Genomic DNA, 24,744 nt, shown 5'->3' on the forward strand with positions numbered 1-24,744 from the left:
GCAGCCCGAGGGGTAGAGAGCTTGCCAGAAATGCATAGAACAGCTTTCAGCTTTCTTCAGCCTAATGATGTTCAGGTCTGTATCTTCACAAAGGTGACCAGACCTTGCTGTCTACGTCTGGAATGGTCTGAGGACAGAGCATATATTACAACTCTGGGCAAAAGCTGGACCACACAAGATCAAAGGAAGACATACTTGGTGCATCATAGCCAACAGCTATGGCGTTCAGATGTTAGCTTCAGGTCACTGTTCCTTCTTTTCAAGTTGTTTATGGGTTTTATATTTAGCAGTACTTAGATGAAAACCAGAGATATGCTTAAACAAATAGTGCTGGCACTTTCCTCAAACATTTGCAGTTGTCATCTACAGCACAGCATGAGGCAGAGATTTTCATCTCTGCCTTCAAACTTTCTTTTCCTTTCACTATGAGCAATATGGTCCTGCTTGTTACTCAAGTTTAAGCTTTAAACAATACTTCTTGGCAGGGGTCCTATTCAGGCAGGGATCTAACATGCAAGGCAAGAGTGATAGTGACAGCCCCGATGAAGGATCCTAGGAACTACACACAAAGCTGTCAGTACCGCATGCTCCTGAAGAGTACTGAGGATGAGAAGGCTCCAGGAAGTACTAAACCTGAAGCTGTCACTATCAAATGATGGTTTTGTTTTCCTTGCTCCTCACCCTTCTTAGGCTCTGGCTTGTTGATTCAGTATTCAGTATCTGCCTCATGGCCAGAAGATAGGGAAAAGAGGTGTTGTCTTGTCATGCCCTTGTCCAGGTACAGTGAATACTTGCAATGCAGAGATTTTGTGGTTACCAACTGTATCTAAGGTAGGAGAGCAGGCAGAGCAGCGAGTGGTGTAGAGTGGTGTGAGAACAGAGTACAGGTCTTTCCCACACATGAGATGGAGGGACAGTTGCTGAGTTAGGTCTCAAGCCAACCATCCTTCCTGTCTATGGAGGGACAGATGCACCAAATTCTCTTGTCATAGATGTATTTGGGGTATTCATGTATTTTATCAGCCCCTAATAACAAGGTTTCCATTCCAACAGCAAACAACTGAAAATCCTTACACACTTGTTAGTGTTGTGAGGGGGATGATACTGATCAGGGTGAACTGGCAACCTGAATACAGCTAATCTTCTGCAAAATTTACACACAGACTTTCAACATTGTAATCATTTCACTATGCTTTTATTGCTATTAACAACTTGTCCTTCTCATTGAGAATGTTGCTGAAAGGCTGTTTTCCTAATCCTGACTTTGTTGTCTCCTTTTTGAGTCTCCTCTTTTACCCATCCACTTAATTCAGAACAAGCTGGGGTTTTGTTTTGTTTTGTTTTCAGATGCTTCCTGTGGTATTTCCCCCCTATCTTCTGCTGCCTAAGCCCTTGCCTTCTATTTAGATGCTGGCCACCATTCTAGCTCCTTCCTCAAGTTTTCCCATGGGCAAATAATGCCAGCCTCTAGTAACCATTTCTGAGGAAGGTGTAAATGTTAAGAACACAGGAGCAGCCATCTCCTGTTCATCTAGCTCCTTGTTATCTCTCCAAGTGTGGCTATAACTGGATGATTAAGGAAATGTAAAAATGAGGCACCCTGTGTTGATGCTTTTCCCTAACACTGTCCTAACTTCCAACTACGTTTGGGGAATTTCCTGAGCTTATGATGGTGTAATAACTCCCAGAAAGTCTCTTAGAGTATTTTTTCTGGTCTCCTGATGAGACTGTATGAATTTCTGGTATCCACACCCTCTTCTTTTAAGGAATTTCACACATTTACAGCCTGTCATATCAAAACTACCTTGTTCAGTTTGTTTCAAACATACTTAATTTTCATGAGACACTCTTATCTACATAAGCATGTGCATCATGGAAATATATCTCCCTCCTAAATTATATTTAGCTCCATACTTAATATACAGGAAATCCTACTGGCATAGAAAAATAACCATAAATCAGACACTGCTTGTAAAATAAATATGACATCCACGTGTAATTTAAATATTTCTTTTGAAGCTTGCTTCATTATGATACCATTATTGGATTTAATCATATTGATTTTGTAATCTTGCTTGGCAAGAGTATGTCTGTACAGCAAGCCAAAGAGACAGTCAAGATGTAACAGTGCTGCCAGACCAAAATGTGGCTAAACAGAAGTGTGTAGTAGGGCAGAAACTGGAACATGGAAAATTTCTGTCATAATTTACAGACAAACACCATTGCTGGGTTTCTCAGTTACAGAATGCTGTCATGTATGCTGCTGCATAATCTAGACAATAATCAGGCTGTGATAATAATCCTGAGCTAATAAATATTTCACGAGATGATGATAGGGTCATAACTTGATTTACAAATCAAAGTGGAAAGTCATGTTAATGAATTCTTGTTACCTCTAAGAAAAGATAAAGAAAGGAATATTATTTTAGACAATTTGAATAAATCATTTGGTGTTATCATAGGGAAATATATAGATTCTTGAAAGTAAAGTGTGTGCCTTTTTAATATCTTGTTTTCTGAAGTTCTGAAAATTTGCAAATTTAAAACAAAAAGAGTAGAAGTGAGAGACTGATTGCAAAATTTGACAGGGTGACCTGTAGCATCAGGGATTTGCCTTCTAAGCAGAGGATTCACTACTCAAGATGTGGGGTGAGTTTTATTTATCCAAACATGAAAGCATTGGGCTTAGATACTGCAGAGCACTACTCCTGAATCATGTAGGAGAAGTAACTGAATGTTACAGTGCAGTGTGACCAAATGCAGATATCCTCTTCAAACTGAGATGAAATCATTTCCATATTGTACGTATCCAAAGTTTAACACACACACACACACACACACACCCACACACACACCCCATGCACTGTCTCTTACATTACAGCTTGTCCTATCTTAGCTGTTTCCACAAGGGTGACTGCATGGTGTCCTTGTCCTTGTCACCTGCTAGTCACAGTATCACAGTATCACAGTATCACCAAGGTTGGAAGAGACCTCACAGATCATCAAGTCCAACCCTTTACCACAGTGCCCAAGGCTATTGCTGCCTTTTCATCTAGTGGTTTAACATCAATCACATGAATCCTTCATGCAGTCTCTCAGGATGTTTTTATGGAAAGGATGCAGCTTTCCTGGTAAAATCATGGAAGAGCAAAAGCCTGTTAAGCAGCTGTGTTTCTTGCTTTCAGTCAAAGCTGTGACACTAATCCACACAGTCTTTACCCCGTTAGCCCAGCTTGGGAGTCACATCGCTCACCAAGCAGTGGTGTGTGGGTAGTGTGACCCTTGTGCAGATCCGTGGTTGCACATATGCTCTCGCTAGGCTAGGTTTGCAGTTAGTGGAGCCACAGCTCTGCAGGTACTACAGGTCTGTCTATGTGAGCAGCAGTCATGCTTTTGGTAAGAATAGTCACGCCTTTGCAGATGCACCCAGTGAGATGAGACTGTATAGGGTTGGCAATGGGAAATGGCAGATGGCAGTGAGCTGTGACAGTGGGTCTTAACACTGAGGTGAGGGTTTTGGCAGTAAAGTGAAGTGAGATGCCAGACGATAAGTGAAAAGTGGCAGCTGACAATGCAGTCTGGTTATGGCTGCTGGCATTGAGATGAGGCTTTGACAGAAGAGGATTTATGCTCCCTGTCAAGAAAAAGTGATTTGGAACAGCAAGATGTGATACTGTTGCTGACATTGGGGAAATACTTTTTTTGCAGCAGTATGTGTCTCCTTTCTAATGGATCTCTTCTGAAATTGTTTAGAACAGACTATCAGTTGGAAGTGACCTACAACAGTCATCCAGTCCAAACTGTCTGTACAATTCAAGACTGATCAAAAACTAAAGCATATTGTTGAGGGCATTATCCAAATGCCTCTTAAACACTACAGGCTTGGAGCATTGACCACCTAAGAAGCCTGTTTCAGTGTTTGACCACTCTCTCAGAAAGCAAATGCTTCCTAGTGCACAGTCTAAACCTTGTCACAGCTTCAAATCATTCCCATGTGTCCTGTCACGGGACACCAGGGAGAAGAGATCACCACCTTGCTTTCCACCTCTCCTGCTCAGAAAGCTGTAGGGAGCAATGGAATCACCCCTCAGCCTCCTTCTCTCCAAAATAGACACCACTAAGTCCTTAGTCACTCCTTACAGGAGCCCTTTCAACCCTCACAGCCCTTTCAGCAACTTTGCTGCCATTTTCTGGATACATTCAGGGACCTTCACACCCTTCTTGAATTGTGGGGCCCAGAACTGCATACAGTGCCACAGCTGGTGAGGCTGCACCAAGACTGAATACAATGGCATAATCACATCTTTTGATTGGCAGGTTATGCTGTGTTCAGTGCACCCCAGGGTGGGGTTTGCCCTTTTGGCTGCCAAGGCACACTGACAACTTGTATTGAACCTTTTGTTAACCAGCATTTCTAGGTCCCTTTCTGCAGGGCAGCTCTCCAGCCACTCTTCTTCCAGTTTATACCTGTGCCCGGCATTACTCTCTCCTTTCTCTGAGATGCAGAATCTGGCATTTTGTCTTGCTAAATTTCATCCCATTAATCGTAGCTCAGTCATCCATTCTAAATAGATCCCTCTGCAAGGCATCTTGCCCCTTCAGAGATTCAACAGCACCTCACACTTGGGTATCAGCAAACATGCTAATGGTGCACTCAACACTTGCATCACTCAATGCTTGCATTCAGACCACTGACAGAACAGAACTGGCTCTAGAATTGAGTTCCAAGAAACACTGCTGGTGACTGGCCACCACTCAGATGCAGCCCCATTCACTAGAACACTTTGTCCCCTGTTCAGCCAGTTCTTCCTGCAGTGGCATGTGGTCTCACTCATCCCACAGTTGGACAATCTGTCCAGAAGGATGCTGTGAAGGACAGTATCAGAAGCCTTACTAAAATCTAGAAAATGTGCATCCACAACCTCCTGTTCATCCATGAGGCAAGTGACCTTATCATAGAAGGATTTAAAATTGTTCAACAGGACATTCCCTTTGTGAACCTGTGTTGACTGTGCCTGATGATGGCATTATTATTTACACATCTTTCAATTGTGTGCAGTATCATTTTCTCCATATTATTTCCCAGAAACTAAGGTTGGACTAGCAGGTGTGTAGTTCCCTGGGTCTTCCCTCATGCCCTTTCTGTAGGTGGGACTAATACTGGCTGGTTTCCAGTCATCAGCGACCTCCCCAGACTCTCAAGATCTTTGATAGATGATCGGTAGGTGTCCGGCCATAACGTCTGCTAACTCCTTGAGCACTCTACAATGAATCCCATCAGGCTACATGGACTTGTGAACATTCAGGTAATACAGCACTCCAGCTCAGGGGACTGGGCAGCCCAAGGTCTATCAGCACTGTTGAAGAGTAAAGCAGAAAAAGTATTGAATGCCTCTGCTTTTTTCTTCATCCCTATTAACTCAGATGACCGTCTTCAACAAGTATTGGTCTAATGTTGTCTTTAGACCTTCTGTCTCTTGTCCTCACAGTTCCCAGGGGAATTCCATTCAGCTGGACTGTCAAAGTTTCAGATAATTGTGCTATATATTATTTCTGAAGCAGAAGTGAGTGATCAAAAGCAAATTTTGCTCCCTGCCTTCAGATGAAGTGAGGAGGTAGGGGATTATGCACATAGCTTTGTTAAAATACCTGGAGAACCAATTCCAGGGCCTTTTCTCTTTTCCTGCATGAGTGTTAGTAACACATTCAGCAAAGGAGGCTTGTGCAGGTGGCGGTAGATGGTGCTGACCCTGCAAGCTTGGCCAGTGACAGCAAGGTACTGGGTTGGCTGTCTGCTTGCTCTCCTGTCTGCTTGCCTGCTTCTGCTTCAGCTTCTCTTGTGCAGAGGAAAGAAGATGTGTTTCAGGAAGACATGTGGCCTGGGCTCTTTTTTATTACCATGTCAGCTTTGAAGTATCAGGACATTCTCTTAATGTTCTTCTGCACTGTCTATTTGCCATGTGCAAATATGCACTTGAGTGGCTGGGGTGTGTTAATTGATCAATAAACATTCTAACTATTAATCAGTTACATGTTAGGTTTCCAATCTAAAGAAGAGTCAGATACATAATATACTATGATCATTACTTCAAAAGCTATTTTATATACAAAAAGCTAAAACCCTTACTTAGAATGGTTTGGATTGGGATTTTTAAAGGTCATCTAGCCCAATCCCCTTGAAGTGAGTAGGGACATTCTGAACATCCAACATGACCTTGAACGTTTCCAGGGATGGAACATCTACCAGCTATCTGGGCAACCCATTCAGTTCATTTTCTGAAGATTGCTACAACAACCAAGAAAACCAAACAGGGAATTCTTTTGTGTCCTGTCGTCACATGGGAATTTTTGCAGCATTGACTTTGTGCTTTTATTTTAATGTCATTGTGGCATTAAAAATTGTGGAGTAAAGAGAACTTACAGTGCTGCATGCTAAAAGGCTATGTGGAGTCCAAATGTGGATGCTCTGTGGGGGCTCTTTACTGCAGCCGAAGACAGTGAGGCATGCTGCTGAAACACTTCCATGGCCAAGACTGCAACCACATGCATCTTGTTCATGGGAGGAAATGCATACATTATTAGAAAGGTTTGGCATGATAGTTCATGGAACCTGGAGATGAAATTGGCAACACAAGACTGAAGAGATTCAGATGGAATCCACCAAGTACAGAAACTATCACCAAGGAAAAAAACCCAGCCTCTTAAAAATGTATTGGAATTTAGACAGTTTGTACTACTCAGAGGAGACTAAAGAGATAAATGTGTTGAGTTATGGGTGTCTTCATGCTTGTATCTTTCTGTCACCAGAGGATGGCTTGTTTCTTGTCTTTCACTTCAGAATTTCTTATTTCACCAAAACAAAAACAATAAAATTGCTCAGCGTGGCTTGCAGTCAGCAAGATTTCTTCAAATTCCACTCTGAAGCTTGCAAAGCAAAGGCTTTGTCCTGCTAGGCAGTGGTATTAAGTATCACATGGAAGGCCATCATAATGCCAGTTCAGTGTAGCAAAGAGCATTTGAAGTTGAAGTAAACCTGTAATGCAAATGCATGTGAACAAGGGAGTCCAGATGAGACAATGATGCTTTATTTTTCTTTCATTAAACCCTCAGCAAAGGGGTAAGAGCCCTGATTTCTGCCTCTAGTCCTACTTGTTTGAGCATCACAAGATAAAATACATAAACACCACTTAGAGCAAGGAACAGAACTCTCCAGAAATCATAAACTGCTGAGAGTTCTCATCTTGCTGTGCTATGCACAGGTGCCTGATTGCTTGTGCCCTCTCTGGGGTCCCATTAATCTTGCACTCTCTGCTGCACATTGGCTCTGCTTCAGCAAGATGGATGGAAAACATCACTGCTGTAGCCTACTTTGTATCATGATTAGACATTTGATTGAGAAGTACAGATTTAGGTTCTTCAGGTTAGAGAGAACCTAAAGTTCAGATTTTTTCACTTCTCGGGGAAGTGTTCTAAACCCTAGATTATCATGTTGCCTACTCTGCTACAAGATGTCAAAATTTTCTTTCATGAAAAAAAAAAGGAACACTAATGTAATTTTACAGTGACACAGAGCACTCAGTTATGCTCCGTTGTTCTCTTGCTATTTTTGTGCATCAGCTTTCCTTAATTCTACATCTTGATGTGCAGAAGAAGGATGTACTGGAGGGATTCCTTCTCTTGCATGTTTGCTAAGGAATTCTAGCTGGGAAGGTTCTGCACAGAGCTCTGAGATCTGGAAGAGAAGCTGTGTTGCCAGAAGGCATACTTCTGCTGCCCTGCCAGAAGAGAGGTGTGGAAGATGCTGCTGCAGTGACAAGAGAGAGAGGCCTTGTTCCAGGATGTAAAAAAATGCGGGAGGAACAGAGCAGAAAACTTCATGCAGGTCTGTAGCAAAAGAAGGAAAGTGTCCACCGTGAGGGACAGCAACACTGGTTCACAACCTCAGTAAGCAACTTCCAGCATGTTTTCTTGTAGATCTGTGATTCTTAACAGGGTTAAGAGTACACAGCTGTCCTCTCCCTGCAGCATGGGTCAGATCTCTGTTTTGTTCTGGAGCAATGCTTATACCTTTCACTGCAGATTCCTTTGCGGATGATTCACAGAGTTAATCTGGGCTTTCCATTTTTGCTACTGCAGAGTGAAGACAATTCCACTCAAGCAAATGAAGGGGAGAAATAGTTCTCATCTGGGTAGTCTCTACCTAGCCCTGCATCACATGTGCAAATAAAGACATGAAAGGGAAAGGAGATGAAGAGAGACAAAGAGGTAAGTGAAACTCCTGCATTTTTATCAGTTTTTCTTTATACGGGTTGTAGTCTTTTTGTTAGGGACTGTAAATTAGTGTTATCAGTCAGCTATTATAACTTTGCAACTATTTTACCTCCTTGCATACATTGATAAAATTAATACAGGCCATAATTATTTTTAGCATATGGTACTGTCCATTTAATTGTAAAGAAATGAGGAGCAGCTGTGCCAACATGTTATTGTTAATATACTTGAAACAATGAGTAATGTACACAGTTCAATTATAGGGGTCCCCATGTCCCCAAGCCAGCAATCACAGAGATTTACATTTTAATTGGTATTTTTTCTGTTAAAAAAAAAAAAAAAAAGCCTTCAACTACCTAAATCCTTGCAATTAATTAGACACAAAATACTCCATAAAGATTAACAGTGTCCTCATCTCAGGAGCACTGAAAAAAACCAACAGCCCCAAATGGCAAAATCTGTAAATTATCAGCACATGTGTAACAATAGCTCACAATCCACAAAGCAGCCCACACATTTGCAGGGAGTAATGACTCATTAGAACCGTCAGGTATGGCATGAATTTAAGCACATATGGCATCTATAATTTCTGTTGCCTACTTTACCCTTAAGTCTATAGTTCTTAAGAGGGCACATTGTTTAAGGGATCCACCAATATGTAGGCTCTGCACCACCAAAAAGAAACCAACAAATCTAAACCACCTCAAGTTTTCCAGTAACAGACTGTGACAAAAGCAAGTTGTGATGCAGTTTTGCAGTCTTAATGCCCGTATGATTTTCAATTCACTGCCATTTTGGTTTCGTGTTCCACATACACAGGTCAAGCCTACTCTGAATCTTTTAAATGTACTAGATTGAAAGTAAAATTGCTGAGCAATGAATGGATTTCTTCAGTCATGTGCCAGGGCCCTGAAAGACTAGAATGCCTTAGAACCATGGCATTCTCCAGACACTATGGAGCCATTACTGCTCATCCCATATCACCAAGGCAATAAAATCCCACCTACAATGCTGCCTCTTGTTCTGCTGCTCCTTAAGGGCTGATCAATGGGAATGCAGCAGATTTATCAGATGCTGTGTTCAGTCTCCATACTCAATGCCTTCACATAATGATGAACTGTCTCTCTGATCTAGTGTTCCAAACCACAACTGCCAGTAAAGACAGAATCAAACAGTGTGCAGGCCCTGAAAAGCCATATGTCTTGGCAGACTTACATAACTTCTGCCCTTGAGCCTACTAAGAAAATCCCAGTCTCACAATGCACCACAGGGAAGTGTCCTGGGAACAGTGCTGCATTCACATGGAAAGGGTGGATTTGCCCCTACCAACTGCCATAAGACACAGCATGGGCACCATTAACATTTATTTTGGGCCTGATAGGCAAGACAACATGCATTGGAGTGATGGGATTTTGTCTCAAGCTCAGCATATATGTGGTGCAGATGTGTGGATACTTCCTAAAATGCACCTGCCTCAAAAGGCAAATTGTTTTTTGTATAGTTAGTTATGGAGTCTGGCAGTCTTCATCACATCTTTTGGCAGATGATGTTAGATATTTGAGTACTGTCTTCAGGAGATGTTCCAGTGTAAACTGAACCAGATAATGGAAGGACTTAGTGTCCAGACGACTTTAGCTGGCGACATTCTTTATTGTTAGAAGAAAACACCACAGAAAATGCAATGCAGAAGTAGAATATGATCTTCAGTGGCATTTTCTGTCTAATGTTTGCAAATGGGCACATATAAATGGGAGATATTCTGGCATTTTTTTCTAGTTGTAGGCATATTTTCTCATGGATGCCAAAGCATAAATTTTGGAAGAAGACTGAATACAACCTCTGAATAAAACCAGTACTTTGCCTAGTATAGCTAATAAAGCTGGTTTTAATATAGCAACAAAAGGAATGAATAAAAATAGAGAAATCATCTAGGTTTACTGTGCAAGAACTCACAGTCATCTTTTTTTTCCCCCTTTGAATGAGCTTTGACTATTGCCTATCATGAGTATTTTGTCTTAAGTTTCAGCTCAGAGATTCAGAAGTGATTGAAGTGAAGAGCAGAGGAGGAAAACTTCTTCCATCACTTCTCAAAAATATTAGAATCCAGAAACATGTGAGAAACAGAGTCAGCAATGATCGGCATTGATGCCACAGACACTACTGTGCTAGTTTGAAGCTAGCTTGAATGTTTTGGTGAGAAGAAGTAGATTACAGGCTGTGAAAGGAAAACAATGGTGATGTCTACTTCACTCACAGTCTTGCTGAAGAAGAAATGAAAACCTTAGCTAACACTCTCACCATTTTCTTTCACTCTCGCTTGGGCTGCTGGCTGAGCAACATCTTACTCCCTGACCTCACCTTCCATTTGGCCTAACCCACTTTGCTTCTTAACCTCTTGGCCAAACCTCTATTATTCCTTAGGACTGGCTGGGGTAAGGTTGAGAGGGGCAGGGGGGAAGGTGAAGGGGTGGTTGGGAGCCCCTTCTGGGGACTCAGGTTTCTGGGAGGGGAGTTGTGTTTCTGTATTACCTTTTACCTTGTATATTTCTGTATCTAACTGTATATACTGTAAATATCTGCCTGTATATTGTGCCAGCTGTAAATAAATAACTTCATTCATATTCCCAGAGCCGGCTGAGTCTAGTCTGGGTGATTTCTAAAGTGGGGGGGGGGGGGGGGAACACCCAAACTGTCACAACTACCTTAGGCAAGCACAATGAAAAGACACTCCTGCACCATTCAGGACCAGCTTGAGTCCAGCAGCAGCAATCACCTACACTGCACCCCATGGTAGGACCACTGCGTACCTGTTCTTGCCCTGACAGAAGTGCATGAAATCTGGCACAGATGAGAATCCTCACAACTTCTGTGTGCACACTGTGCCTATTACCTACCCAGTGATGTATGTCCTGCGTAAGCCAGATTTAGTATGTTCTAGCAGGCTGTCTGTTCACTACCTCATGATGTTTGCACCTGCAAACTCAGTGTTCCCAGTTGCAGATCTGATCTGCATGTGTCCAGTAGTCTTCTTCAGGATGTCCAGGAGCTGCATCTGAACTATTGCTGCCACCAAAGTACCCATCACTTAGAAGTAAATGACAGTGAAGTCCTTCTACTCCATGCAGTCGACTTGTTCCAGCTCTACACTGAGCTTAGTAGCTCAGGTGTGGTGTGGAACTGTACTAGCTTGAGGCTAATTTGGATATTTTAATGAGAAACATTAGATTGTAGGCTGTGAGAAGGAAACAGTGGTGATATCTACTTCACTCATAGGCTTGCTGAGATGTATAAAATCAAGAACACAAACATAGATAAGACAGAGTGTGAGAGTCTCTATTTGTTGGAGTCAGTGCCTGCAGTTTTCTCCCTGGGCTTTGGCTGTGTAACCCAACTAATTCTACTTCTAACCCCCCCTTGCTGATCCTCCAAACTCACCTTGCACGTAAGGTGAGTTTGGAGGATAAGGTAGAGGGGTGGAAAGAAGGTGGAAGGGTGCTTGGGAGCCCCTCCTGGGGACTGATTTCTGTGTGTGTGTGTGTGTGTGTTGTGTTTCTGTATTACTTTTAACTTGTATATTTCTGTATATAGCTACATATATTTGTAATATATTGTAAATACCTGCTTGTATATTGTGCTAAGCTGTGAATGTGAAGCTTCATCCCTTAACTTCCAGCTGGCTGAGACTAGTCTGGGTGATTTCATAAGAGTTGGGGGGTAGGTAACTCCCAAACCATCACAGGAAAAGGCAAGAAACCTGCCTGGGTTTTCCTGAGGAGGCACAGGAACTAGAATCCCAGGAATCTGGGGTGCTGGGCAATGCCATGCAGGGCATGCAGTGCCATGATGTCTGCATCTGTGTTACCTAGATATTTGGTCTATCTGTAGTATTCTAGCTTCTTAGGCTCCCAAACTAAGCAAAACTACATTTGAAAACCTGAATATTAAATATATCTTCTGTAATTTACATCCCCTGATAGTCTTACTGACAATGTAAAAATGGTGTGCAAACAAATTTCATGCCTAAAATTACCACAAGTTAAATTGACCTGTTAAAGGTTTGAAGTAATACTTATCCTGTCTTGTTCCAGAGGTAAGTCAGCAGTTATCAGTCCTCCCCTACAGGACAAAGTTGCAAACAGATCCTGCCAGACAGGTCATAAGCAATTGCTGCTTGCTCTGGATAGTTCATAAAAACAACCCCAAACATTTAAATTTGGCTTTATTTATCTTCTTTCATTAGTTTATTAAAGAAACATTCTTCTTTTTACCTTCCTATAAGAAGGTATGTTTGAACAACAGAAATTCTAATTAGGTGTGAGAAAAAACCTTTCTGTAACAATGGTCAAACACTGGGAGATGCTGCCCAGAGAAACTGTGTGTCCTGGAGTCCTGTGTACCCCTGAATTCCTCTCCCTCTGTGGTTTGAATGGGAGAGGAAAAGGCACAAACAGACCTGTTTCTCCCCCCTGCCCTGCAGGCGTGAAGGGGGAGAGCAAGGGCCCCTTCCGGCACGAGGGGTGCTCTGTGCAGTGCCTGCGCTGGAATCGGGCTGGGATTGGCTGTGGTCCTCGTGCCTAGGAAGTGGTAACTCTGCTCTTTGTCTAGGGAGGGTATAAATATTGGGGGACTTCCTGCCTTTGGGGTTCCTGCCTTAGAGATCCTGCCTGCCTGAGCGTTCATGCTGCCTGAGACTTCTCCCCCACTCCTCGCCTGGCCTGGATAGATTCTACAGAAAGAGCCCAGCTCTCTGCCCCAAAGGACTGCTTCACCCATTAATGCCTATCAAGGTCTTAACGACCCTCTTGCGGCTTCTGAATGAGAACCCGAGAGGATGAGCAGCAGTCCACCCTTTTCAGCCAGCCTGACTGTGAGTTGTTTGGCTCAACTTTATTATTATTAAGAAAAATGCTGTAATTTAATAGCTAAAAGCCTTTTCCAACTTCTGACTTCCAAAACAGTCAAATTATCTATGGTATCCTGTAGATTTTCTCAAACAAACTGAATCTGGTAATTAAAACTCAATTAATTTCTGTATATAGTTTTGGGGGCGAGTTTTTGGGAAAATAAAATAACTCTGTTTTTATATAAATCCCTGACTCGGCCACATTAATTCCCTGCCTCCACAACACTGTGGACTCTCCATCCTTGGAGCTATTAAAACCCCAGCTGCATATGGCCCTGAGCTGACCCTGCGGGATAGGCTCAGAGAAAGGAGGATGGACTAGATGATCTCCACAGGTTGCTTCCAAGCTAAACCTATTTTATAACCTTATGTTACATGGGTAGCATTTTATGTCTTTGTTACATCTGGAAAGATGCCCAAACCTAGAAGGAAAAGAGGCCTTTGAGAGCTACTGTAGTGTTAGTGCTGTATAGCTGCTGCAAGTCATGTCCCTACGTTCCTGGCTACATTTTGTTTGTAAATGATATCACCCCTAAGAGCTATTAAGGTAGGATTACATGCAACACAGCTCCTGAAGAGCTGGATTCTCATCTATCAACATAACAAGGGCTTTCTTGTAATCCTCCAAATGTAACAGATGTAGCCTTGAGCAAAACATTTTTAATTCTTGTGCTATCAGCTTTGGCAAGCCTGCGTGTGCTGGTAAGGCAAATCACATCCTGGGCTGCATCAAACAATGCATGGCCAGCGTATCGAGTGATGTGATTGTCACTTTGCTCTGGCGAGACTTCACCTGCAATATTGTGTCCAGGTCTGCAGCCCTCAAGATAGGAAGGACATGGACCTGATGGAGCAGGTCCAGAGGAGGGCCACAAAAATTATCAGGGGGCTGAAGCACCTTTGCTACAAAGACAGGCAGAGGGAGCTGAGGTTGTTCAGCCTGGAGAAGAGGAAGCTCTGGGGAGACCCAATAGCAGCCTTCCAGTACCTGAAGGGGGGCTACAAAATGGATGGAGAGAGACGGTTTACAAAGGCCTGTGGTAATAGGACGAGGGGCAATGGCTTCAAATGAGAGAAGAGTAGATTTAGAATGGATGTTAGGAACAGGTTCTTTACCATGAGGGTAGTAAAACACTGGAACAGGTTGCCCAGGGAGGTGGAGGTATTCAAGGTGTGGCTCGACAGGGCTCTAGGCAGCCTGTTCTAGTTAAGGATGCTCCTATTGACTGCAGACAGGGTTGGACTAGATGACATTTGGAGGTCCCTTTCAACCCAGACCATTCTGTGACTCTATGATCATTTGGCAGAAGCAGGCTCCAGGCCGATTGAGCTCTTGTCGGGTGCTGTTGTCATCTGGCTGTAATAATGTGGAGCTCTTCAGTATTGACTGTACAGAGCTATTTACCTCTGAATAGAGAAGACCAAAGCTTGAATATTTTGCCATTATGCTGCTTTATATTATATAATACTGACTTTGGCATAATGCCCTACTGCTGAAGTCAGATTATACTCTAAGATACAATTATTGATCAACCCTCTTTTGTTTGTTGAGATGAAGACAACTGGTGAAGTTCCTTACATAAATTTGGAATAGATGAAGCCCTAAGAGCCATGCACACTAGAGTGTGTAGGGAGGGCAAAGCTGTTTAATATAATGCAGAAAATGGAATTGCACTAAATTAGCAATTCCTTTGGAAGGCAGATGGTGGAGTAAGGGTCTGTAGTTACCTACTAGACCTTGTTAAAAGTAACCAGTTGTGTGAAAAAAACTCACCAAATTGAGACTAATAATTAATCTCCACACAGTTTATCGAGGAGTTAAGAATAATCTGTATAGTTCTGAACTTAAACAACTGCTTGAGCCCTGAAAAAAAATCCATGTAGTTAGAAAAAACACTACAGTTTTATCCACAGCTACAATGGGTGACTGTCCTGACATGGGTAACTACAGGCTGAATACAGTACCATCACTAATGCCAATCAACAAGATGAGGGCAGGCACTACCCAGTAGGGAGGCTTCTTCCTAACCCTGCTAATGTCAGATCATGGAATATTTTCTGTTGGCAGGATCCAGTGGCTCTGCCATATTGCCTCTGCAGCTTATTATAACTGGTGGATTTTGCTGAGAGCAGGTGTTACTCTGGGAACTCCAAAACCCACATCTGAAGCAAATCATATCAAATACAGTTGGGTAAAGGTACAAATTTGGTTGACAAACTGAAATAACTGCTTGATGGACTTTTTGAAGGCATACAGAAGACAGAAAATATGTATTTTTTTTTTTATACTGAAAATTACATCATACTAATAACTGTCATGCTGATTCACAAGCTGCTAGATATAGCACAATGACAACAGCACAGATATTGGATGGAAAAAACAGGCTTACATTATTCAACAAAGCTTCTGCTGGAGCAGAATTAAATTAGCATATAATAACAATTTCACATCAGAAAACAAAGTCAAGCGAAAAACAGGTCAAGCAAGACAGGTAGTATCTGCAGAAAGTCTGATGCTGCCCTTTGGGCATGCAGCTTGAGCATCTGTGGGCTGTAGTTGTTCATCATGATCCTAAAGCCACAAAAGGAAAGGTAGTTTTTGCAGTATTAGATCATGATGTATTTTTTTTTATCTGACTGCAGTATGAACACACTTTTAAAAATTAGTATAAGAAATGAAAGTGAAAAAAAAATATTTAAAATGTCATAGTGGCAAACATCTGTAAGGATTACCTTGATTGAACCTGCAAAAACCTGACGGGTACCTGAGGAAACAAACAAGGTGCTTGTGTAAACTTTGCTCTGCATCACTCAGTGGAAAGCAGCAGTGACTCTGTCCGTGAAGCTGCTGGCTGTGGGAGTTAAGTAAGTCTGCACTTCCTTCAAATGCCATGGATTTGGTCAGTCTGAGGCACTGCAGTCTGTAGGGTAATGTCTTACTTTGCTAGGGAAAGGGAGGTACATGCCTCCCCAGATATTGCTGACACAGATGGTATCAGTGAGGTGTAAGAATCGCTGAGGAATTCTGCCTCATTCTGTCCGTGCTAATGGAAGCGCTCAGCCATTAATAGATTATTACACTGCAAACATCTACCACAAAATAAGCAGGCAGCTATTAAAAAATTCACCATCAGTCTGTAATAGACTGCTACAAGGGGAGGGATTTGATCAGTACCTGACCAGAAGTCATTATTTAAAAGTTTTCAGTCCCATGCATGCAAATATACATTGATGTGTACACAATGCACTTTCTGAATTAAAATATACATATATATATATATATTCCTGAGTCATTAATGGAATTCCTTCCTTTGCAGTCAGTGGAGGGAGGACAATGTCCTTATGCAGAGACTGCACCTGTATTAAAGCAGTTGTTTTTCAAAGCATCAAAAATACTAAGAATTTTCCATCTGCAAATAGCATACAGGTACCTTTTTTTATTTTTAAGTAATGGTTGGGATAACTCTTAACTGGAAACTAGGATGGTTTCATTTCTCATGCTCTCATGTTCAGTTCTGCAGTTCTCAGTGTTTAACAACAGTCCCACAGATCTGGCTGCATGGAACTTTCACACTGTTCACTGAGTACTGTTCCAGAGTACTCCAAATTCCCTTTTTCTTCACCCCCCTCCCACCCCATGGTTTTGAATGAGGAGAAGGTGTGAAACTGTTTCCTCTCCCCCCACCCTGCAGGCTTGAAGGGGGACCAGCAAAAGGTGTCTTTTTTCACGTGTACTGACCCACGTGGAAGCCTGTGCTGGAATCAGGTGGGTGGCTGGGTTTTTGCACCTATTATAAAATGGTAAATGGACACTTTGTCTAGAAAAGCATAAATAGAGCAAGGGAGATGAGGTTCCCACCTTGATAAAATGCCTAACAGGACAGGCTCCTGCCGTGACAGAATTCTCATTTTGGACTGGCCCTGTTTTTGGATGGCACCTACCTTTTTTTGCATAGTTCTCAGTTTTACACCGTCCCTGCCTGTGGATGGTTCTCCCCACTTTTGCATCATTCTGTGCAAACCTGCAGGCTTGGCAAGCCCAGGGCTCCTTTGAGAGAGCTGACAGTAGCACCCAAACTGGCTGCTCTCAGACCATATCAGCAGCCAACCTCCTGGCTGCTATTCTGAACTGGGAAGACACTTACAGTTTGGCTCTCCCCTGCCATTGTCAAGGCAACATCATTCCACAATCATCCCACTCATGGAAGAAGTGCTCAAGACATTTTTGAGTTTGGCGGCTCTGCCACTCGCCTTGGGCTTCTGCTGCATGGATCTATACTATTGGATATTGCCTGCAGCATCAGAAGGCTGCTTCTGCAGAGGAATCCAACCAGGATCACTGTTGAATCCTTATCTCATCTCCATGAGTAAGACCTGCTGTTCCCCTAATTCTCTGCTTCAGCCTGATTGATAGTGGGGTAAAGCCATGTTTATGGCTTAGCCTTTTCCATTTCCTGACTTCCTAAACCTCTAAATTTGTCTATAACATCCTTTTGAAGAAATTCCCTACCAAACTGAATCTGTAAATAAACCTAACTAGTTTTGTATATAGTTTGAGGGCAGGGCTACAGGAAAATAAAACAATTCTGTAATTCCTGACTCAGGCACATTAATTCCCTGCCTCCATGACACATACCATGAATTCCCTACCTCTGAGACACTCACAGCACTGAGACTTCCACAAACATCCTTTACCTGCAGCACAGAAAGATGTGGGAGAAAAAAAAAGGAAACAAATAGTTTCCCTTTGCTTCTCAAATCACTTTCAAAAAGCCTGAAGTCCGTGAGATTATTCACAAGCTTAAGTCATAGTGTTCTTTAAGCATGGAGTGCCTGAATTCCAATGACATGAGTGAATTACCTTCTTTGGGTTTAGGCCTTATCTTCAGATGACATCAGAATCTCTTGAGCAGTTGGTCTGACAACCAACTTGCTGACACAAGCTTTATTTGGAATTTTTGTTTTTTAATGCAGACACCTGCTACCTCAGACCTGTAGACAAAGTATGGCTTGTCATGGGTTTCCAGCCACATTTTCTCAGTACAAAACCCACCAATAGAGAGACCTAGAAATGCTAGGCTTCTGTTATAGTAAGAGCACAAGGAATTCCCCAAACGTAGATTTTTTGGAACAGTTGTTCCAGGATCTGAAATTATTTCACATTATAGGAAGTAATGATGAGCTTGATGCACTTGAGACTAATAGAAGCAAGAATGTACTTTTAGAGCAATGAATTGTCTGAGATTAAGTGTACCTACTGTGGGAGATAAGAGATGATTTCCAGCTGTTTCCTTGAATAACTTACTGTTAAAACGTTGGAAACAGTGTGGTCTCAAGCATGTTGATTTTGTAAATTAACATGCAGTTCAAACCACTGCCAAGAGACTGTTCACTAGCATATATTGTCTGGCATGGTGCATGCAGGGCCAGGTTTTGTTCATCACGTGCTAGTCTTTTTTTCAGGATGTTATGACTAAAGGTAGCAGCACTTGCTCTTGCTCAGCTATACAGATTGATGCAAACACTATGAAGGAGCAGGGAAAGCTATCTTGAACTGTTAACACTTCCTCTCATGCTGAGGAAACATGGTTTGGGTTATCTCTACAGACAGACTGCAGGACAATAGAGATTGGCTTTGGAGCCCAGACTAAATCTTGTTAACTTCAATCCCAGGCAGATCTGTAGTTTAATCTGGATAAAGATTACACAGCAATTTACAAATGACAGCATTAATCTGCCTATAATGAGTATATTTTTAATAAGTTATGCCAAAATTTAAGGGGTTTATGATAATCTGTTTACTACAGGTACTACTCTGCAGTGAGTCACTTAAAACTCATCCTTTAAATTTTCTCTTGCTAGATTTCTGTCACGGTAGCAATGACTCCACATACAAATGAGGCTGATGTACAGGACACTACCACAAAAGCCACACATGCTTAGAGTAAGCACATGATCATTTTTATTATTTAATTTCAGGACACTCTGAAATGCAAAGGGGTAACATTACAGTTACCATTTTCAGTAACACTTACCTGGAATGCAATTAGGATGACTTTTTATGTAATTAGAGATGCTCAGTACAACACACTTAAAATACAAGCTTAATAGTATTACACTGGATGAAGAAATATGACTGAAGACACTGGCAAACAAGTCCCATGCTGTTTACTAGACTATTAGCAATTTTTTGGGGTCTAGACCTTAAAATCACCACATCTGACAAACATCAAGTCTCATACCAGGTCACTCCAGCACAACCTCAAGACTACAGGTATCTGGAAGAGTCAAATGAGTTGCATCAGTTGATAGCATGAGAACAGTGCTGCAGGTGCTGAACTTTCCTGCCTTTGCTGATGCCAGCACCTGTCCCTTCCAGCATGGACTGCTGGGTCAGTGGCTGAGGTAGGCTGACTATGAAGAGCAGCATGCCCTTTTAAGTATGGCAATACACCTCTGGAGAGTTACAGAGCTGATAACTACTGCCCTTTTCTATAGTAAGATCTAAACAGTCTTCAGGGAGCAGATGTAAATCGGTTTACTTTCACAGCAGACATTTTCTCCTAACATTGTCAAAGAAAGTTGCAGAAGACAGTAAATGGCAAGTGTAGTTGCCTGCACACTGTAAATTCTATTTCTTGCCCTGAGCTAGTGTCTTCACTAGGGTAATGTGCCTTATGGAAAAAAACATGATCACACAAGGTACTGAATACAGGTTGCAGCTACAGCCTCTTTTTTTCCTTTCAGGGTTATGAAAATTGGAAGGACTAACACAGCTCCCACTACATGCAAAAATACACATACCCTATGTATGAAGTCTGGTGTGCATGGCACTGAGCTGGTGTGATTTTCATTAGGCTCACTTCATAGGGTTGCAGTTTGACCTTCAGAATATTGCTAAATAGTTGGTAGGGACGTAACTTTTATATTTTTTAAGATAAAGCACAGTTAAACAGCTGGAAGTAATGTGGAACTACTGAAAATAACAAATTAAACAAAAATATTTGCCCAGCAACTCCTGCATCAAATAGTGATGTAGGGTAACCTGACCTACATTGCACCAACATGGTCAGGTAACACCAACTTAGGAGGCACTTAAACATTAAAAACAGTCAGTAGAAAAATGTAATTAGAAAGATGAAGACACCAGAAAAGTCTCCATATTCTAAAATACTATTAGGAGGGCATATTTCTATTTGTGATCTAAATGCAGCCACCTACAAGTTAAGGTACTTCTTTCAAAAAGCAAAGACAATCCAAGTGAACTCTTGCTGTCATGGCACAGGATTGTTCTGTTGAGATCACTGTAAGGCTGAGACCATTACAATGCAGATACATGCTTCAGAGCCATTTGAAACAGGTGCAGCAACACATGCTTTGATTCTGGCACGGAAATCTCTGGGCTCTTCCAATGGCTTGACAAGTATTTTGAAGGTATTTAAACTCTTAAGTGCTTATGTTAAATTGGCTCAGTAATTGTCAGCTTTATGGACTGCCTCTTTCTTAGTCTCTTGCTTTTCTGAAGATTGTTATGTCTAATACAAATATTTAGAGGGAAGCAGGGGAAGGAAAATCTGTAATAGTGTTCCTGTATTGTCTGCCTTGATGTACCTCTGGTGTGCTCCTCAAGACATAGGCCTTATCTCTTTTGTAATTACTTAGTAAGACAAAGAATTAATAAATCAGAGACAGACATGACAACAGTTGATGTATTTCTTATTTTAATTCCTGAAAACAGAAAAACAGAACTAGGTAACTGCAACATGGTTTTCATGCAAAGTAAAACTTAATTTGACTGCCTCTTAAAGAGACTCTCCTGTGACTCCATTGCTACTTTTGCACTCAGTAGCTGATCCTCTTCCCCCCCACCCCCCACATATCCTAAATGAAATTTATGTAAATTTCTGTCACTGTAAAAATGAAAGATGATTTTAACCAATAGCAAGAACTCAATCTGGTTTCTCCCTTCTTCCTAATTCTAGCTCATCAGCCCATATGTCCTCATGAAAGAGATGACTAGCATATTGAAGCTAACACCTCTGGGACAACCAACTCTGCCTGCCCATCAAGCTGCCAGAAGAAATTGTTCTGAGTTACGAGTGCTGTACGATTCCAATGGGTAGTTCTCTTCAAACAAGGTTTTTAGTAGCATCTGGATATGCAGAAAGATGAGAAACATTGCAAGAGAAGGATGACAATGTTGTTTCGTATCACAGTTCAGGTTTTCAGTTATTAATAGGCAGCAGCACACAGGGTGAAGTGAAAGGGTTAGAAAACCACAAAATTAGTTTTAAATGCATTACAATAGAAGCAAGAACAGAAATGCTCCTTCTTCCTGGTGTTCAATATGAAGACAGTGTAAGCTTGTTTGTGCAGCCATATCAGTGAGGCAAGCATTCCTCTAGAAGCACTTTAAAGCATTGTTCTTCTGAGTTTCAACTCCAGCCATTTTTTTCCCCTCAAAATGTTTACTTGCCCTTTAAACTAAGAGCTCTTCCAGAAAAATAAATGCCACATATGATAAGAATTTATAAAATAATTACAAGATACTTGGCACAGTCCAGTTTTAGGAGGCAGAACACATGCCTTTTCCCAAGTACAAAAGGTGCTGGATTTGCTCAGGACTGAATTTCTGTCAAGTATTTGTAGCTTCAATGCAGATGAGGACTGAATACATCTTTAACACTGAAAAATTAGTCACACCTGTCAAATAAAGAAAATGAGATAAAAATGTTGTTTACCTTGCCATGAACAGCAGTTTTGATTAAGAAGGTTCATCTAGTAGACAATACCCATTTAGCAATGTCCCTTTTAGTGACATGTTCTAATTAAGTAAACTTTCTTCATTACAATAAAGTTACCATAAACCTTTCCCCTGCTCCTCCTTCCCCCACCCCCCAAAAAAATTTCTCCTCAATTATTATTGTCAAATACATAATGCATTATTTAGGGATATGTGGAATACCAGTCAACAATAGTTCTTATGGAATGAGAGAAAACATGGTTACATTACATGTTATGTTTTACAATACTTAATGTGAAAATCAAATCTACTGTGATATCACAAGTCATTGTATTTATCATTCTTTCAAGGGATACTCGCTTTAAAAATACTGCTAACTGATCCATAGCTATCAAAGTGAAGACCAGACACTCACTGCTCCAAGTGTCGCAGCTCAGAAGGCAAGTCACAACCCACATAAACTCCATTCGTTACACTGTATTCTAACAGTGCACAGAAACAGGGATCCTGCAAAAGAAGGATATTTAGTTTAAATCACACTGCTCTGAAGGCAATTTTCAAACGATTGACATGGCACATGAGTTCAGGAGATCTTTTCCAAAACCAGAACAAATGGTGCAAGTGTGGCGTGCCATGGGAAGAAGGTATCTATGGCTGCTTTAAGTTACAGTTGTTGCACATAGATACAAGGAGACTAAACTTTCTCTTCAGACAATTTCTGGAATACAGCTTTCTGTGGGTTTAACAACTTAATATCTAATAAGATGTGTCATGGCTTATGAAAAGCTTACCTTATTCTTATGGCAGGACCCCGGACAGGCTCAAAAGGAGACCACCTCACTGGCAGACTGTCGTATTTATTAGAAACAATCACTTCTCCTCCGCCCTCCATTTAAAAAGGGGCAACTGCATTTTGTTAAGAATCTGCTTGCCTAAGCTTATTCAGGACATGCTTATGAGACTTACAGGCCTCTGAATTTCAGCAGTGAGGGTCTGACCCCTTCTACAGAAAAAGAAGGCAGGACCCTGTACGCACAGATAAGCATTATGATTTTCTTTGTGCTTGAAAGCCTGTTGTGTGGGTGCCTGAATTGTTCATGCTCATAGGAACATATGGAGTTCGGCTATTCCCAAATGCAGACCAAGGACAGCATACTAGTTGTTAGTATCCTAGCCCGATGTTCCCTCACATCAGATTAACTCTCCAAACCATGCCTTTACTGTGGCAAACACCACATGCCTCTCAAAGATCCAAACCTGTAACTTACTTTCACAAGAACGTGAGGATTTCCCACGACGATCAGCAAAGCTTTTGCTCTAGTAATTGCTACATTAAATCTCTTAGGGTTAGAGAGAAACCCCAAACAGCGTCTGTCATCGCCAAGTAGACCTCCCTGAGATCGCACCTAAAATTAATTATGAATAATTTTAGAAAGAGTAAGAAAGCAACATACCTAGTGTAAGTAATATGGTATTTGCTTACTGTATTAATCCACAGCTCAGTGTCAGCAATGCACAAGTTAGCTTCATAGCCCAAATGACAGCCAGCTAGTTATTTCCCATCAGTCTTACACAGGCTTTGTCTGTACTGTACACTTTTGGACAGTCACAAACATCTCTGGAACTCCATGCTCTAAGCACTTACTGCACCAAAACCACATTACCATCTGTAAAATTAGTGTATGCAGACTTCTGCCTTCTGAACTGAATTCCACACTGCAGAAACACAGCTGTGTTGGGCCAATAATGCCCACCAAGGAAAGCCTAAATCCTCAGACAGAATTGTGTATACTGAACTGGTATCACTTGCAGATGTTCAAAAGGATGAAGAGTTAGCCTTTCTCTAATTTCCCAAACTGTCTTTTCCACTAATCCAGAAGAGATTTTCACTCACATCCAGGAGCTCAGTGTGTCTACAACAGCATATTTGATGGATGTTGTCTCAGAACATGAAGGATTAGTATCACATATTCTGTTAGCAAGACGCTATTTGCAGTAAGCCTCAGTGGCTACCAGCTGACTTATCAGCTGCTTACACTTCTCAACTTCACAGTGATTCCTCCTTAGAAGCACAAAATAAAACCCCACCAGGAGCCCTAGACAATATTGTTACGTGCCTGAGAATGCAAAGGACAGAAAAAGGGGACATAAAGAAGCTGTTGTAGTTATTCCCATTATAGGGCTTCCATGTGAATTCAAATACAAGGGATGTATGCATACATTGGAACAGTATCTAGCACCTGAGAGGCTGCTGACACACATCTGCATCTAATCTCTGCATCTTCAGAAGCATAATTTTTCAGTTGCTAGAGACAGGATTTCCATACTCTAGTCAACTGCCTGAAAACCATGACTACATCTTTGTCTCATCTGCATTCGATCTGACATTAGGAAACAGAAATCTGCTGAAGCGTATTGGTTACCAAGTTTGCAAAAAGGTGAGAGACAAGGGCTGCCAACTTCCACAAAGAGCAACTCTTTCCCAGTACTTTGTGACATAACCGCATTTTTCCCCTTTGTCAAATGCAAGGTATGGGCTCCACAAAAATCCACATACATCTTGCCAAACACCTGCATCTTCCCATATTTCCTGAATGCTCCCTTTTGTCAGCACTTCTCGGAAAGAGCCACTTATTACGAGTGAATCTAAACGCCTCTGCATTTGTGTGATTATCTAAAAATCTCCAGAGATGCAGTTTATGGCCTTATACCTCCATATTCATATAGATGTACTCAACCAAAACCAAGTCTAAATCATACTGTTAAAATGATGGCCTGTGACTAGTGCACTGATGGAGCAGAAAAATCAGCATGGATTTTTCTTTTC

At 41.6% G+C, this 24,744-nt stretch overlaps 1 protein-coding gene across 1 annotated transcript in view; it reads right to left on the minus strand.

Annotated features, from left to right (window-relative positions):
• Positions 1–20,878: 20,878 nt before the first annotated feature.
• MOV10L1 (Mov10 like RNA helicase 1) overlaps positions 20,879–24,744 on the minus strand; it is a 31,065-nt gene continuing 27,199 nt past the window's right edge. Inside the window, exons 25-27 of the mRNA XM_064142424.1 lie at positions 23,186–23,323; positions 22,333–22,424; positions 20,879–21,877 (exon numbers count right to left, since the gene is read on the minus strand). Of these exons, the coding sequence (XP_063998494.1) occupies positions 21,868–21,877; positions 22,333–22,424; positions 23,186–23,323 (240 nt within the window). The 3' untranslated portion in view covers positions 20,879–21,867. The remainder of the gene's footprint in view (positions 21,878–22,332; positions 22,425–23,185; positions 23,324–24,744) is intronic.

This window comes from Pogoniulus pusillus, chromosome 4, assembly GCF_015220805.1.
Source record: "Pogoniulus pusillus isolate bPogPus1 chromosome 4, bPogPus1.pri, whole genome shotgun sequence".
In the NCBI taxonomy this organism is placed as follows: Eukaryota; Metazoa; Chordata; class Aves; order Piciformes; family Lybiidae; genus Pogoniulus; species Pogoniulus pusillus.